Genomic DNA, 17,762 nt, shown 5'->3' with positions numbered 1-17,762 from the left:
CTGGGGTTAATGATGCATCCGCAGTAGCGCATGTGGAAAGATCTGCAACTGATGAAGATGGGGCACGCTCACCAACTTAGCCATTGCTCAGAAGGTCGACCAGAGTAAGGTGTAAGCCTGACAGACTGAACTTAATACAAAATGTCTATCATATGTGTTTGTAAATACCTATAACTCCAAAGATGGATGTGGTGATATGAAGACATGCATATCTGTTTGTGACTGTATAAATGTATAAAGCTGTTGATCAATATGTAATCATAGGTATGACTTCCTGCCTGGGATGGTGCCAGACATGCATTGCGTGACTGACGTGACTCAGCAGTTGCAGTAGGACGGATAGCAGGACAGTTGCACTTAGAGTAGCTCCCTAAGAACTTGAGTAACTTTGTTTGTATTTTGATCTTGTTGTGGGCCAGGATTTAGAAAATCCCAAAGTGCATCATGGAGTTCACCTGACCCACAACCTTTAATAGATTGTGGTATGGGGAGCACACGGCCCACTCTACAGGTGTGGTACAGCAGAAATGGAAAAGTATTTTTTAAAGCAAAACAATGTTTATTCTATTAACTCAAGTTAACCTTTTAAAACATACAGTGAACATCTTAGCAACTCTCAATTCAAATACAACTCCCAAAGAATACAACACTAAGTAATCCTTTAAGCTTTCCTTTTAACACCCATAAGACTTTTAAAAAAACTTTAAAACACAAAGATCAGGTTTAAATTCACTATTGAGAGCAGCTATTGGTTTTAAATCACCAAAGGATAGATTTACAGTCTTTAGTTTATAGAGAGACTAATATACCTCCTGACTGTGACTGCAGCTATCCAGCTCTGAAAATGGAACTAAAACACATCCTGCAGCAAACAGCCTAAAACGAAAGTAAAACGCTGACAGACAGCCCAGCTCTACCCACACTCTGACATCACTGATAAACACCCATTTCTTAAATGTACATTTCTTAAACACTCATTTCTTAAAGGTACTCTCACATGACACCTCCCCCCAAGAAAAAAAAACCATCAACGTCAAATGCACACACTAAATATACATTTTTGTTTCAAAAAACACAACACATGAACAGGAAAAATAATATAGTCCATTTTTGTTCTTGTTCCTCCAACTGAACCTGCTCCCGTTCATCACATTTGTGACAAAGCATCGGCTATCACGCTTTCTCGTCCGGCCATATGTACTATTTTTAAATGAAATGGCTGTAACAATAAACTCCAGTGAAACAGCCTTGCATTGTTATTCCGGAATCGCTCCAAAAACGTCAACGGATTATGATCAGTATATATGGTGACAGACAGATTGCAGGTCACATAAATGTGAAAATGTTGCAAAGCTAGCACCAAACTCAAACTCCCCTTCTCAATCGTTGAATACTTTTTCTGGTGAGAATTCAATTTCTTTGAAAAATAACCAATAGGCTGCTCTAGCCCTTCGTCGTCGTCTTGTAGAAGCACCACACCTACACCCACATCACTCGCAACAACCGCCACTTTGAATGGTTTTGTATAATTTGGGATGGCTAACACAGGAGCAGTGGTTAACACAGCCTTCAGGCCGTCAAATGCCTGTTGACATTCCGCTGTCCCCTGGAATTTGTTACGCTTCTTGTGCAAGTCCGTCAGTGGAGTGACCACACTGCTAAAATTCGGTACAAAGTTCCGGTAAAATCTACTCATACCATGAAATCGCATTATTTCCCTTTGTGTCGAGGATATCGGAAACTCCCCAATAACTTTTGCTTTCACATCCCGTGGGACCATTCGGCCCTGTCCGATTGTATGGCTAAGGAAAGTGACTTGGGCTTTTCCAAATTCACTTTTGGCGAGGTTTATCACCAAACCTGCCTCCTGAAGTCGAACAAATGATTCCATCAGATGTTTTAAATGTTCTGTCCATGTCTGGCTGAAAATTACCAGATCATCGATGTATACTGCACAATTGGGTAATCCTGAAACAAATTTGTTAGTTAACCGTTGAAATGTGGCTGGGGCGTTTTATCATGCCAAATGGCATAACCTTGAATTGGTATATACCATCTGGAGTCACAAAAGCTGAAATCTCCTTTGCCCTTTCGGATAAAGGTACCTGCCAGTAACCTTTAAGTAAATCCAGTTTGGAAATAAAAGCTGATTGTCCCACTTTCTCAATGCAATCGTCCAAACGTGGGATAGGATAAGAGTCCATTCTTGTAACTATATTAACCTTTCTATAGTCCACATCGTCTGCTTTAGGTACCATCATTATGGTGAGCTCCATGGGCTGCAACCCACTTCAATTATGACATTTTTAAGCATACTCTCAATCTCTTTGTTACCCTGCGCCAATTTTAAAGGGTTAAGTCTGTATGGATGTTGTTTGATTGGAACAGCATTTCCCACATCTACATCATGTATAGTCATTTTAGTACTTCCCAATTTATCTCTACAAACTTGCCCACGTGATATCAATAACTCTTTCAGGTCAGTTCATTTTTCCTGTAGAAGGTAACTCAACAATTTATCCCAATTTTTAAGAACATCCTCGTTTTCCAATTCATCTGGATTTGGTTCACTTTGAGTTAGAATCATTAAAACCTCCTTTTTCTCTCCTTCCCTTTCAAGATACCTTTTAAGCATATTCACACTCTGTGAATCTTCCTTCTATCTGGTGATTTTACCACATAATTCACCTCACTTAATTTCCTTTCAATCCGATAATGTCCACAAAACCTAGCTTTTAATGGTTCACCTACCACTGGTAACAACACTACAACTTTATCGCCACTGGCAAAACTACGAACTTTGGATTTCTTGTCCGCTGCCCGTTTCATCACATTTTGTGCAACTTTTAAATGTTGTCTGGCCAATTCACCTGCTCTATTTAATCGTTCCCTAAAATTTGACACGTAATCCGATAATGTAATTTCCGATTTCTCACTCACCAATTTTTCCTTAATCAATTTAAGTGGTCCTCTTAAATTGACCAAACATTAGTTCAAAAGGACTGAATTTGGTTGACTCATTAGATAGATGCATTCCTAATTGCAAACAGTACGAATGGAAATCCTTTATCCCAATCCTCTGGATAATCGTGGCAATAAGCCCTCAACATTGTCTTTAATGTCTGATGCCACCTTTCTAACGCTCCCTGCGATTCTGGATGGTATGCAGTTGATTTAAATTGTTTTATTCCTAAGCTATCCATAACTTCAATGAATAACCTTGAGGTAAAATTCAATCTTTGATCCGATTGTATTTCTGTGGGTAGTCCATATCTCGTAAAGAATTTAAGTAACTCCTCCACAATCTTTTTAGCTGTAATATTACATACTGGAATGGCCTCTGCAAACCGAGTAGACACATCCATTATCGTCAAAAGATATTGATTCCCACTTTTCATTTTAGGAAGCAGTCCGACGCAATCAATTAGGCCCCTTGTAAAAAGTTCCTCAAATGCTGGAATGGGTATTAAGGATGCTGGTTTTATCACTGCTTGAGGTTTCTCTATCACGTGACATGTGTGACATGCTTGACAAAATTTAACGACATCTTTATGTAGTCCAGGTCTGTAAAATGTTTCTGGATTTTAGCTTGAGTTTTCCTTATTCCCAAATGACCTCACTGGTACATCATGTGCAACTTGTAACACCTCCTTTTGGTACCCTACCAGCAATACTACTTGATGAACTTCTGTCCACTTTTCATCTGCCTGCCTATGTAAATGTCTCCATTTTCTCATCACGCCATCACTTTTACAGTAATAACACTCTGGTATACACTCAGATTCCTCTTCCGTATATGCTTTCTTATGCATTCATTTTATTTCTATATCTTTTTGTTGTAACTCTGCCAATTTTCCTGACCGAAAAATAACTGCCTCATCCTCCACCTGTTCTTGTTCTTTTTCAAACATCTGATCAAAAATCTTTTCTGATAAGTGCACTTCAACTTCATCTTCAATCTTTGACTTCTCCTCTTGTCTTAACCTGTTACATTGCGACCTTGTTACTACACAATCCGGAAAAATCCCAGAATATTCGTCCTTCACCACTTCAGTTACTGATTTTTCCACCGGCTTCTCAACCACAGTAGGCATCACTCCCACCTGCGATCCAGCTATATCATCACCCAAGATAAACTATATTCCTGGACAAGATAGATTCTCTATTACTCCTACTGCCACTTCACCACTCTTCACTGGACTTTCCTACCTTATATAATGGAACACTACTCCTCTCACCCTGAATTCCACATATTACCACCTCTTCTGGCAATATTCTTCCCAAACTACATAACACCTCATCTCTTACCATCAAAGATTGACTAGCTCCCATATCTCTTAAAATTGTGACTTCTTTACTTGCCCCTCCTGATACACATGAGTAAACTTTACCACACAAGTAAATTCTTTAAAGATATCTGGCACCTTCTTATCAATTATCTCTTGATCAGGCTGTACAATCTTTTGTGCCTCCTTCGCTTCACTTGGCCTTTCCTTTACCACTTTAACAAACCCCACTGTCTTATCCTGTTTTACCATATCAGCCTTCCCAGTGCTTTTCTTCAACCACCAACACTGTGACTTTACATGGCCTAGTTTATTACAATGAAAACATTTGAAACTTTTAATTTCTCTTCCACCCTCCTGGGTTTCTTTTTTAATCTGAGGTACACTCTCCTTATTATCTCCCTTCAGATCACCTTTACCTTTACCACTTGAGTATTTCTCATGTCCCCAGTTTCTATCCCTCACAGGCTGGAATTCATGTTGGAAACCAAGCTTTGATTTATGAACTAATTCATAATCATCTGCCATTTCTGCTATTCTTTCTTTGTTTCTTTCTTCTCTCTCCTTTTCCTTTCCCCCAATCTGTATCTCCCTTTCTCTTTCTTTCATTGCATATTCAAGCTGCTTTAATTCTTTTTCATGTTCAAGTTGCTTAATCTGCAACTGGATCTTTGGCATTTCTAATAAGTCAGACTCAGGCAATTAAAATACTCAGCTACCGCAGTAAGTATCTCATCTTTTTGCATTTTGTCAGGTAATGTTAACTGCAATATTTTTGCCAAATCTAAAAGTCTGATTTTAGTCTCTGTCCGTAAGGTACTGTGTGTGGCCGTCTCCACCCCCAAAAACTTCAGAGCCTCTGAAAAAGCTATTGTCCACAACACACTCACCACTTAAACTGGAATACCACACCTGAAAAGCAACCACAATATGCTCACCCCTCTCTGTCTTTAAATTCACTACGCCATTCCAATAGATAAGACTTTAATCCCGGACGATACCCCAATTTGTTATGGGCCAGGGTTTAGAGAACCCCAAAGTGTATCATGGAATTCACCTGACCCACAACTTTTAATAGATTGTGGTATGGGGAGCACACGGCCCACTCTACAGGTGTGGTACAGCAGAAATGGAAAAGTATTTTTTAAAGCAAAACAATGTTTATTCTATTAACTCAAGTTAACCTTTTTAAAACATACAGTGATCATCTTAGCAACCATCAATTCAAATACAACCCCCAAGGAATACAACACTAAGTATTTCTTCAAGCTTTCCTTTTCCTTCCATAAGACTTTAAAAAAAACTTTACAACACAAAGATCAGGTTTAAATTCACTATTGAGAGAAATTATTAGTTTGAAATCACCAAAGGGTCGATTTACAGTCCTTAGATTACAGAGAGAGAGACTAATACACCTCCTGACTGTGACTGCAGCTATCCAGCTCTGAAAATGAAACTAAAACACACCCTGCAGCAAACAGCCTAAAACGAAAGTAAAAAGCTGACAGACAGCCCAGCTCCACCCACACTCTGACATCACTGATAAACACCCATTTCTTAAAGATACATTTCTTAAACACTAATTTCTTTAAAGGTACTCTCACATGACAATCTGTTAGTTATCTTCCCACGTGTTTTAACAATAAATCATCGTTCTGGCTGAATACATATATGTTGTGTGTGTGTCTTTGTCATCGGGGGAACCACGGAACACAACAGGGTGGCTCCCGTTAATTGCATAGAAATAGGGCTTATGTGGTGATAATAGGTTTCTTGCCACGCTCCGTCAAATTAACGATTTCGCCGACGAGAACGGGCCCGTTGCTTCCCAATTCATTTGGTGCCTGATGCAGTTCGCGTTTTTGGCCTCTCCTGCTATTCACCGGCCTCATTTTACTTGAGCGCGATCGCAACGAGGTTGGAGAATCATGCCCTGAGCGTAGAACCGTGAGAAACATGCGCTGCCGCTAGAATCGACAACCAGAAAAAATTCTTGTCATGCAAATGAGCCAGGAGACACATGCAACCTGCCCGATTCCTGGCCCCACTGGCATCTGATTCGTTAGGGTCGGGATTCACGTTCAGAGCTTGACAAGCTGGAGTAGCTTTTAAAGCACCATGAAGCAGACCGCCATTCCAGCTAAGATGATGGCAGCGAAAAGACCAGCACCAAGATTCCCGGTGTCGGGGATTGACCGAATGTTGAACAATTTTTGAGGAGAGGAGGGACACCCTCTTCCCCAGGGTGGAGTGGAGACTCAAACATGCCACATGGAACAAGGCCTGGGATGAGGTGGTAGTGGTTTTCAGTGTTGCCAGCCTTCATTTGTGATGAGAAGCCCATGAGGCCTTGTTAAGTGGACCAATTAACGTTGAATAGCTTGGCTGGCCTTGCTGGGCTGAGCGCAGGAAGCCGTGGCAATTCGAAGAGGACCACCACGCAATGCTGTAAGAAGATGAACAACCTACTTGAAGCAGTTTGGGTGAGTAACCACCTCTGTATTGTCCTCTTTAGCCAGGAGCTTTGCACTTACCACCAGCTACAAACCCCCAGATCAAATGTCTTATTATGTTCTTTCTGGCTTCCCAAGGATAAAGCTGCCCATAATCACCAGAGGACAGGAGGGGACATCCCTGATATAGATGGAGTGGAGGCCACGAGGGATGTCCTGTTCCCCCGAGGGTTCCGGAGGGTGAGCCACAAGATGGCGTGCTGCCTTGGCTTAGATGACAGCAGGAGTATGACCAGGAGAACTAGCCTTCAGTGCAGTAAGAACGACCCACACCGGGCAGCACAAGTAAGTAGACACCAACGCCACACCCAAGCCCGCCTTCACATCCCTCTCCCACCACTATGAACCACACGTGTTGTTAACAATGCCCTCTCTGTGTCTCCTCAGGAAAAGCTCTTCCATAATCGTTGGGAGAGGGCCCAGACTGGCGGAGAGGTGGCAGACATCAGAATCCTCACCTCCTTCCGGGGTCCAGGCCCTGGAGGTGACCGGTGTGGCGAGGATAGATCTGTCAGCCACGTGAAGGTTGGCGGACGACGCAGAAGGGAGGAACCTCGGGGCTCCACCTGGAGGACCTGTCAAACATGAGTTTTTATTGCCTTACTGATTGACTGACCCATCCCTCCCACTGACCACATGTCCATTCTCCTGCAGGTCCTCCAGCCAACGGTGTGGCACATCCCGGGAATCACCCTCTCTTGACTCCGAGGAGAACACTTTGGAGGAGAGCGCCAAGGAGGCAACTGTTAAGTTATCGGCACAGCTGTCACCACCACCCCCCACCAGCGCAGGTACACACACCTCAGTGAGACATGCGAGTGGGCAGGCGTCTGGGGCACAATCTGGTGTCACCACACTGCTGTTGATGCACATCAGGTGGATGCAGAAAGCCCCAGGCGAGACAGCAGTCAGAGGTCTGCTGGATCCCAGGGCCCAGCTGGGCCCTAGCCTGATGCTGAGCACAGATGATGCACTGAGCACATGGTACAGAGGTACCCAGAGCTGAAGGAGACGATAGGGATCACACTGGTCATTTAGAGCGAGATGTTAGCATCACTCCAGCATATCAATAGTCACTTGGAGGGCTCCCAGAGGCTATGGGCGGAGGAGATGTCGCTGGCAATGCGTGGCACCGAGGCCAACACTGCTAGGCTGGCGACCGCAGTGGAAAGCCTGGTGAATGATGTTGGCACAAAGAGTGAAGGTGTCCAAGGCGTTGCACACGGTTCCATCGCAAACATTTTGGCGGCTGCCGCGGATCTTGTTTTTGGCCTCTCCCGCTATTCACCTGCCTCGTTACGCTCTCGCTCAAGCTTAATGAGGCCGGAGAATCGCGCCCCATGTCTTTTGACTTGTAGGAAAAGCTTGAAGTAAGGCCGGGAGGATGGCATCGCTGCCCCCCCTCCCCCTTCCTCCCCACCCAGACACTCAGAACACCTCAGAAGCATTACACCAGGAAAAATACTGACATTTTCCAACTGTTTTCACCTGCACCATCCATCATAGAAGAGACCCACGATGTTGTGTCGAACTAGTCTGAACTAGGACATCCAAGGCTTGGGACATACTGTGCTGTCCATGGCTGAGGCGGAGGATAGAAAAGCCCAATCACAGGCAGACATGTCTCGGTCGCAGATAGATATTGTTGCAGCGCTCTTGAGCTTGGCCCATTTACAAAGAAGGGCATCTAGAGCATTGACCAGGCACTGACTGACCTTAGCCAGTCACACGTATAGAGGAACATAGCACAGTCCCAGAGGGCAGTGAGGGACATAGCTCAGTCGCTGAGTCTCAATACAGCATGGCTGAGGACACTGAGACCATGGTTCAGACGAGGGTGGGCCTCCAGGACTGCTCGCCAAGTGACAGTGGCATCTCCATAACTCACACGGTCTCCCCTCCAACGCATGGAGTAGCTCAGGGGTCAGCGTGCACACCCAAAGAGGTTGAAGTGATGAGGCCTGCAGCGAAGGCACTGGAACACCCAAGTCCTTCCAAATCCACCCCATCTAACACTGGCGCATCTCATGGGCAGCGGGCAGAACAGGTTGGCACGTCGCCACCCTATGATACGTAAACGTCAGCTTGACCCATCCAAGTCAAGTGCTCCAGAGGACGCCAACTAAGGCCATTGCAGGGCAGAGGGCGAGAAAAGCAGCAGGCAGCATCCACTTCTGATGTGCTCTCTGGAGGAGCAGCTAAAAGAAGCGGTAGGCCACAAAAGAGTAGAAAGATAGATGACACTTAAGTTGGCATGGGTGTAGTATAGAATAGATAGTAAGGGGGAAGGGCACCCATATTGTGAATCCTCACCATTAAACACTTTTGTCTGATCTGCCTTGAACCTCTGTCTCAGGGGGGCGGCGGCGGGGAAGAGATTTGATTTTCCAGTCCATTAATCATATTGAGGTGCTTGCAAATCACAGTTTTTCATGGTACCGCCAGTGCAGGGCGTGGAACTCGCAGCATCGGAAGGGGACCAGAGCATCGGAAAGCAACTGCCGCCCAATCATGGGGCGGGATTCTCCAAGCCTCCTTGCCGAAATCGCAATCGGCGCGGGGGCAGAGAATGGGCGATGACGCCGTAACCTGGCGCGAAGCCACTCCTGCGATTCTCCGGTTCCCCGCGAATCGCGCACGAGCGGTCATCGCGGCGCGGGTAGTGGGCCATTGGCAGAGGCCCCCCCCCAGCAATTCTCCGACAAAATCTGGCCAAGTTCGCGACGGTGTGGTTCTAACCACGTTTTGCCTGTCGGGAACGGTCAGTCCGCGGCTGCCCTGGTGCGGGAGGGGGATCCTTCACCGGAGGAGCCTCACGTTTGGCCTGGCTAGCAATCGAGGCCACCGATCCGCGGCCGATCTCAGGGGGTGGGGGGGGGCCTATATTTTCGGGGCCGGTCTGCGGTGTGAGTCCGCCATGTCGCGCAGGGTGGCCACCAAATGCCGCCACCGTGCGCATGCATGGACTTCCGACCGGGAGTGCAGGGACCCGTATCGGCAGCCAGTGCTGCGAGGAGTACTCCGGGGCCCTGCTAGCCCCCTTCGGGTATGAGAATCACTCTGGACTTTCTTCAGGGAAATCCAGAGTGAAACACCCGCGTTTTGACGCTGGAGTGGGGACATAGCCCCATTATTGGAGAATTCCGCCCATGATTTTTTGGCCGATGCTCCATTCTCTGTTAAATTGCGAAACGTCCCACCGACATCAGGCAATGGAGAATCTACCCTTTGAGGTCCCTTTTACTAATCTCTTTATTTGCACGTGAAACATTGCAGGAACGTTGTCTGAATAACAACTGCACATTTGCTCTTGTACGTCTCTGGTTCCAATATTGACTACGAGCTCTGGCTGTTTTCATTATCGTCACAGAATATCCTGCACCTGGTCAGTGATATGCTTTCTCCTGTCACTCTGGGGGCAATATGCCATTTGGGAATCACAGTCTGTCTCTGCCCCAAACTTTCAAATTCTCTGTGACTACTGCATTTTTACTTTTTCTTTTCGCTATTAAATGGAACATTTATCCAATTAACAATCTCAAGAGGAAGCTGATAGCAAAGCTCTGCATATTATAAGTGTAGCTATCTGTAGCAATTTACTTACTCCCAGTATTGCTCACTTGGACCCTGATGAGGAACATTGATTATTGATCCAGCTGGACAAGTTTCATTATTTGCATTTAGCCATGTTGTATTCACGACTTCAAAGTGTCCACCAGCCATACTGAGATTGCAGAGTGGATCTAGAAAATGTGGAATTTAAAACACAGAAAGATTTGAATTTATATAATGACTGGTATCCCAGAATGCTCTCCAATTAAGTACGTTTGGAGTGCGGTCACTGTTGTAGCTACTACCATTTTGTGCACAGCAAGATTCCAGACACAAGTTCCAGCAATATGATAATCAGTTCTATTGGTGATGTTGTTTAGAGAAAACACTGGTCAAAGTAGCAGGAAATATCCCTGTTTTTCTTTGAAATAGTGTCATGGAGTCTTTAATGACAACATGAAGGATCTCATTTTAGTGTTTCATCAAAAAACATGCTCCTTCAGCACAGCGCTGAAATGTCCGCCTTAATTATGAGCTTATGACTTTACAGTGAGACTTGAATCTATACCGTTTTGATTCAAAACTGAGCATGTTGCCACAGATAGCAGTATTTAGAGGTACCTTGTAATCGGCTGTCTTTTATCATCATACAATCAAGTCTGAGTTCAGCTTTGACTGAGAAAATCAAATCTCTTTTATTCCATGGGATTTTTGGTAGCATTTGTGATTCTGCCATTGGTTTACACTGATTATTATTTTGCTGTGACTAATTCTATGATCTTTTAAACCAGGATTTTGATTCCAATGAAACTATCAGCTTAGTTTCGGGTCAAATTAACCGCAGCATGTTGGTAGTGGGTGACTCAGCGGTATAATGCCATTGAATGTCATGGGAAGATGGTTGCATTATCTCCTATTGGAGATGGTCATTGCCTGGCACTTGTGTGGCATGAATGTTACTTGCTCATTATCAGTCCAAGCCGGAATATTGTCAAAGGTCTTGTGCATATCTAGCCACAGTATTTATGTGACAGGTACCGTTCAGTTTCTGGTCAACAGTAACCTCCAGTATGTTGATAATGGGTGGATTGTTGTTTTAGACCATTGCACATGATATTGTGAAGCACCCAATATATGCCAGTCAATCTCACAGTGTACTCTATATTTTAATGTATACCATGGATATGATAGTACCCTGATAGAATTTGGTTGTGCAAATCTATTTATAGTACATCATGTGTATTATGGTGCTCTGTATGTAATAGAACCCATAGAGTCCTTACAGTACAATGGCAGCCATCTGTGCCCTATCCCCATAACTCCTATTCACCTGTAGACAAAGTGCCATTTTATCATGGCCAATCTCACTAACCTGTACATTTTGAGGAGATTTTATTTTGATATATCGCATAAAACTAACTGCAATACTCGATGAAGGAATTAAAGCATTAACAATTTTTTAATGAGGCACAGCAAAGCCAATGGAATAATGAAAAACTTTAGGGCTTTCATGCGTTTCTACTGAAAGTTCAGAATCCATGTATTTTCACCCATTCCACCATACAAAGGAATAGAGCGTGATTCCCAAAACAATGCCATTGTAACGTATAACTCCCATGTGACTTCATGGAATACACCATCCCATGACGACACCATGGGAACTCGTGACTCCACAGCAAACCAAACAGATGTTTTTATTACATACCTTTTATCGGTTTCATGTGGAACATGGCTAATAATATTAACTGGTACACAGATCTACCTTTCCAATAATGGGGTGGATTCTCCATTATCTGATGCTGGTATCGGAATTCCTGATCAGGTGGGTTGTCTGAAAAATGGGATCGTCGCCGTGCACTAAAACCGTTGCAATGTTCCGGTGGGAGGATGCAAATGGGTGATTATATTGATATTTGCATCCATTTCAATATAAATAACAGGCTGAAGGCCTGATCCACCACCAGTCACTCCCCCCCCCCCCCCCCCCTTGATAATATGCACCGCTACTGGGTGGACTTTGTTGCACGTTTGCCCAAGCGTGGACCCGATGTGGGTCAAGGCAGTCAGTGTATAACCGAGGTGTTTCGCAAAGTCCATCGGAAGGCCCCCTCCCTCCGCAACTCAAATCCTACTGTCGCCTCCTGACAAGTAGGGACATAGTGACATCCTCATGCCCCATTATTGGTATAATGGGTCAGCCCCCCCATAGCACACACGCAGGACGGTGACCTAACCCCTTCCTTTACTGATGCCCCCCAGCCCCCCCATCAGTCACCCCCAATAGACCCCCCAACTGACCCTCCTCATCATACAATCAAACCAACCCTCCCATCAGAGATACCTGCCTGAAAGCAAAAAAGTAGTCCAGGCAGTACAGTGAAAGATCACTGCAGTTTCACTTACCCTTCCCTAACATGTGCTGCCTCAGACAAAAGTGTTTAAAGCAGCAGCTGCTACAAGTGGCAGAGGTTTCATCCAAAGCCAAGTACACTTGAAAGGGCTTCAAATCCCCTGAAAACCTTTGAGATGCAATTTCACACAGCAATACTTTGCACTAGCCAGTGATTGACAGGTTTATTAGTCTAGAGACAGGTGCCTGGTGGATTGTTTATCTATCTCTCTCTTCACCCTTGAATGCACCTCCATTACCCTGCTTTGATACTAACCACAATATGTATAAACACTCTTGCTATGATTGTCAGTTCCTGGCCACATCAGAAACAATTAAGTAGTTTCTGTGGTAAAGTGGTAAAAAAGAGAACGTGAGACCACGTATCTGTTTTTCATGTGGCCAGGAGCTGTCAATCATAGCAAGAGTATTAATACACATTGTGATTTGCATCAAGGCAGGATAAGGAGATTTGCTTCCTTTGCAATCTCTTTAAATCTGTGTCCTCTTGTTCTTGATTCTTTTTCGAGTGGGAACAGTTTCACCCTACCAATCTGTTCATCCGTCTCATGATTTTGAATATCTATGAAATATCCTCTTAGCCTTCTTCTCTCCAAGGAAACCAATCCCAATGTCTCCAATCCATTCTTATAACTGATGTTTCTCATCCCTGGAACCATTTTTGTAAACCTCCTGCACGCTCTCCACAGGGTTCAACATCCTTCCTATCGGGTTGTTCCCAGAACTGTACGCAATATACAAGCTGTGGTCTAACAAGTGGCTGATATAAGTTCAGGATAACCTCTTTGCTTTTGAACTCTAGCCCATACTATATGCTTTATTAATTGATTTCTCTGCCTGTCCTACTACTTTAAATGATCCATGAACTGTTATGGGCAAGGGTTTAGAAAACTCCAAAGTATACCATGGAGTTCACCTGACCTACAACTGTTTATCAATTTTGGTAATGAGGAGCACAAGGGCCTGCCTTTCAGGTGTTATTCAACAGAGGCCTTAGGTACTTTTAATCAAACACAAGCTTAGTTTTACGAATTTAGTTAACATTTTTATCTACACACACAGTAAGCATGTTTATCAACTACTAACATAAATACCCCACACAGCTACAGTAATCTAGGTATAACCCTTAATACATTTCCCCCTTTAACTGTTCCCATTTAATAACAAGATTCCATAAACCAGTACCCCCTTTTCAAAGGTGTGACCCAGCACACAGCGCTCAAGACCTGGTATGGATGCTCCTGTTTCCTTTCGAAAACAGCAGGTTTGAATTTCTTCCAAAAAAGTTATTTCTTTTCAAGTTATAAAGCAGTCTGGAAACAACTTTTAAAATGCAGATTAAAAAAAAACCTCCTTTCAACCTGTGCAGAAGAAAACCAGTTCAAACTCAAAGCGAAAGTAAAACTCAGAGCCACATCCAGCTCCCAACTCAAAGGTGAATGTAAAAGCCAGTGCCACAGCCCAGCACCACCCAGCCATGTGAAAGACAAAGCATTCCTTAAATGGACACTCCCATAACAGCACATATACACCAAAGTTCCTCTGTTCTTCCACCCCTTAAAGGATTTTATTCGTTATTTTATATTCTCTTCCAGTTCTTCCTACCAAAATGCATCACCTCACACTTCTCCGCATTGAGCTTCACTTGCCCATTCCACCAACTTCTCTGTGTGCATTTGTAGTTCTACACTGCCCTCACCACAGTTTACAATATTTCCAAGTTTTGTATCATCTGCAAACTTTGAAACTGCCCCTTGCAGACCAGGATTTAGATTGTCTATATTTATGATGAAAAGCAAAGGTCCCAATACCGACCCTTGGGGAACACCACTCCAAACCTTCCTCCAGTTGTAAAAATATCCATTGACCATTACTCTATGCTTCTTATTATTCAGACAATTTGTATCCATGCTGCTACTGCCCCTTTTATTCTATGAGCTACAACTTTTCTCACCTTCTGTTACCTTCACAAAAATCTCCAGCAAATTAGTTAAATGTAATTTCCCTTTCAGAAATCCACACTGATTCTTTCTAAACAACACACATGTTTCTATGTGACTCCTAATTCTATCCCAATTAATTATTTCTAGACACTTGCCCACTGATGTTAAACTGACTGGACAGTAATTGCTATCCTTACAATTATTTTTGAACAAGGGCATAACATTTGCACTTCTCCAGTCCTGTCACCTCCCCTGAGTCTAGAGAAGACTGGAAGATTATGGCCAGCACCCCTGCAATTTTCATTCCCAATATACCTTTTTTTTAAATTTAGAGTGTCCAATTCTTTTTACCAATTAAGGGGCAATTTAGTACGACCAATCCACCTACCCTGCACATCTTTGGGTTGTGGGGCTGAGACCCACACAGACACGGGGAGACTGTGCAAACCCCACACGGGCAGTGACACGGGGCAGGGATTGAACCCGGGTCCTCAGCACCATGAGGCAGCAGTGCTAACCACTGCACCACTGTGCCGCCCTTATAGAACCATGGAATGTTTCATTTAATCATAGAATTTATAGTGTTCATTTAATCAAATTTACAGTGCAGAAGGTCATTCGGCCCATCGGACCTGCACCGGCCCTTGGAAGGAGCACCTGACCTATGACCACAACTCCACCCTATCCCCGTAACCCAGTAACTCAACCCAACCTTTTTGGATACTAAGGGCAAATTAGCGTGGCCAATTTACCTAACCTGCTAGGGAATATACCTTGACTGTGTTCAGATTATTTCTATTTTAAAGGTAGTCCATTGTTCAGCTACTGGTTTTCCTGCCAACCTTTTGTTCCATCTATCCAGCTGAGCTCCATTCTTGCCCCGTTGAAGTCAGCTTTCCTCCAGTTAATTATTTTTAGTTTAGATTGCCTATTTTCTTTTTCTATCATGGTCTTAAACCTTACAACACAATGTTCGCCGTCTCCTAAAAGTTCCCCCAAATGTTCTTCTCTGTGCCATTTATTAAACACACGGTGATCAGGTTAGAGTGGGTGTGAAGATGAATATTTTAATGAAGAGTACAGAAGGAAATGAAATAGGTTTCTCTGCACTTTATAGTTTTCTCTGCACTTTATAGTTTACCTAATTAGTTTCTTTAAAGTGTAAGTGGCACATTGTAATTCTGTGTACGAGGAGCAACTGGGCATACCTGGTGCCCCAGTGTTAATGACAGAGAATATGACTGATGATGCACTTTCAACATTGGCAAACCATTTCAACATGGCAGCACTTGTTTGAATAGTCTTCAGAAGCAGACAACAGCCAATCTGCTAATCCTGCAGAACTGGGGTCACACTTCACAGTCCCAGTCAATATAAGGTCAGGTATCACCCACATCCCTATTCTGTATATTAAAAGTCAGATATCACCTCCAGTCTGTTTGTTCAATATTACTGTACTCCAGAAATGAATAGGACAATCCACAATTCAAAAATTCCACATTAATTTTCAGATAGTAATTATTGACAATTATGTGCATGGTGTGAGTTACAGGGAGGGCTAAGGGGAATATAAACAGAACACTATTCATACATGCATCAGCTTGAATTAATTTCTATTTATTTCAACATTTTTGTGGGGCAGGAAAGAAGGAGAATAATAATTGGAGAGATGAGTGAGATGGAGATGCTTTGGCTGAGGAAGAAGTTGGAAATAATTGGGTAAAATTCGGAGATATTGAAGTCCAATTGTTGAGTTATTTTAAATTAATTTATGGGATGTGGGCGTCGTTGACTAGGTCAGCATTTAGTGCCCATCCATAATTGCCCTTTAGCAAGTGGTGGTGAACTGCCTTCTTGAACCGCTGCAGTCCCTGAGGTGTAGGTACACCCACTGTGCTGCTAGGGAGTGAAGCGAGAAGCTGATGTGAAAGAAATCCTTGATGAAGGGGTGCCTTCTGGGTATCTAGGTAATTTTGAATACCGCAATACTTCATTGGCTTGGCATTTTGCCAACTCATGGGAAATCCTGGCCACGATTTAATGGCCATGCTGCGCCCCAAAAGCGGCTTGCCTTAGCGCAGCATGGCCGATAGAAGTCGGGGGACCCCGCTCCGGAATCTACCCGGCTGCAACGCTTGCGAGATCTAACGTGATCTCGCGAGACATTGCAATATAAATCACTTTGTAACAAATCTGCATATTAAAGCAAGACAGCTAGTCTCACTTTAATGTGCAGAGTCTCGATCAATCTCCGGCACCTCAGAGACCTTAGGCGAGCGCTGTGGAGTACTGGTCTCCACTATTGGGAACCAGATGGAACGGTAGTCATGTGGGTCTCCCAGGGGATCGTAGGCTCCCAGATGCATGCTCTTTGGGCAGAGTGGCACCCTGGCATTGCTGGTGCATCCTGGCACTGCCAGCCTGGCAACTTAGTGCCCTGCAGTGTACAAAGCGGGGCCATGTATAGCCTTGGCCGCACTTTCCCAATTGAGGCCCCTTATCAAATGTGAGTCACGTTTTATAGCCTTGTATTTCTCGGCGCTGTGAGTGCCGGGAAACAAGCGGCTCAATGCGCTCGCATTCTTGGTTCCCATTTAGTTAAATGACACCCGTTTTGTGACCAACCAAAGTGGAGAAGGTTTAGTACTGAAGAAACCAAACTCATCGAGATAAATTGTTGGGAACATGTACAGGTGAAGTCGAGCTGTTGGAGGGAACACTCCAAACAATCTATCGACTCAACCCTTCTAGCGTCACCTGCCTTGCATGTGGCAGAGTCGACAGATTGTGCATTGGACTGACCAACCATTTCAAACTCCATTGAACTAGAGTGGACCAATCATCCTCAATCCTGAAGCACTGGCAAGAAAAATATAAAAAGCTTCCCTCTCAGTTGTCCACCTGTGTAAACTATATTGTATTTCATACAGACACACACCAACAGCTCATAATTTTGCAAGTGTCTATCCTTAACTTGATATTAGATAAATGTTCAGTAGTACACATATAAAATGAACAGAAAACTCTATCTGGTAATAGTTTGAGCTACTGCAAAAAT

At 43.9% G+C, this 17,762-nt stretch overlaps 1 protein-coding gene across 1 annotated transcript in view; it reads right to left on the bottom strand.

Moving 5' to 3' along the window:
• The window catches only part of LOC140420929 (sodium- and chloride-dependent neutral and basic amino acid transporter B(0+)-like), a 269,713-nt gene that overhangs the window by 169,174 nt on the left and 82,777 nt on the right, over window positions 1-17,762 (bottom strand). The window contains exon 6 of the mRNA XM_072505091.1: window positions 10,404-10,542. Within this exon, the coding sequence (XP_072361192.1) occupies window positions 10,404-10,542 (139 nt within the window). The remainder of the gene's footprint in view (window positions 1-10,403; window positions 10,543-17,762) is intronic.

The sequence above is a fragment of the Scyliorhinus torazame genome, chromosome 5, assembly GCF_047496885.1.
Source record: "Scyliorhinus torazame isolate Kashiwa2021f chromosome 5, sScyTor2.1, whole genome shotgun sequence".
Lineage (NCBI taxonomy): Eukaryota > Metazoa > Chordata > Chondrichthyes > Carcharhiniformes > Scyliorhinidae > Scyliorhinus > Scyliorhinus torazame.
Note: the sequence above shows the minus strand (reverse complement) of the source record. Positions and strands in the feature narration are given on the sequence as shown.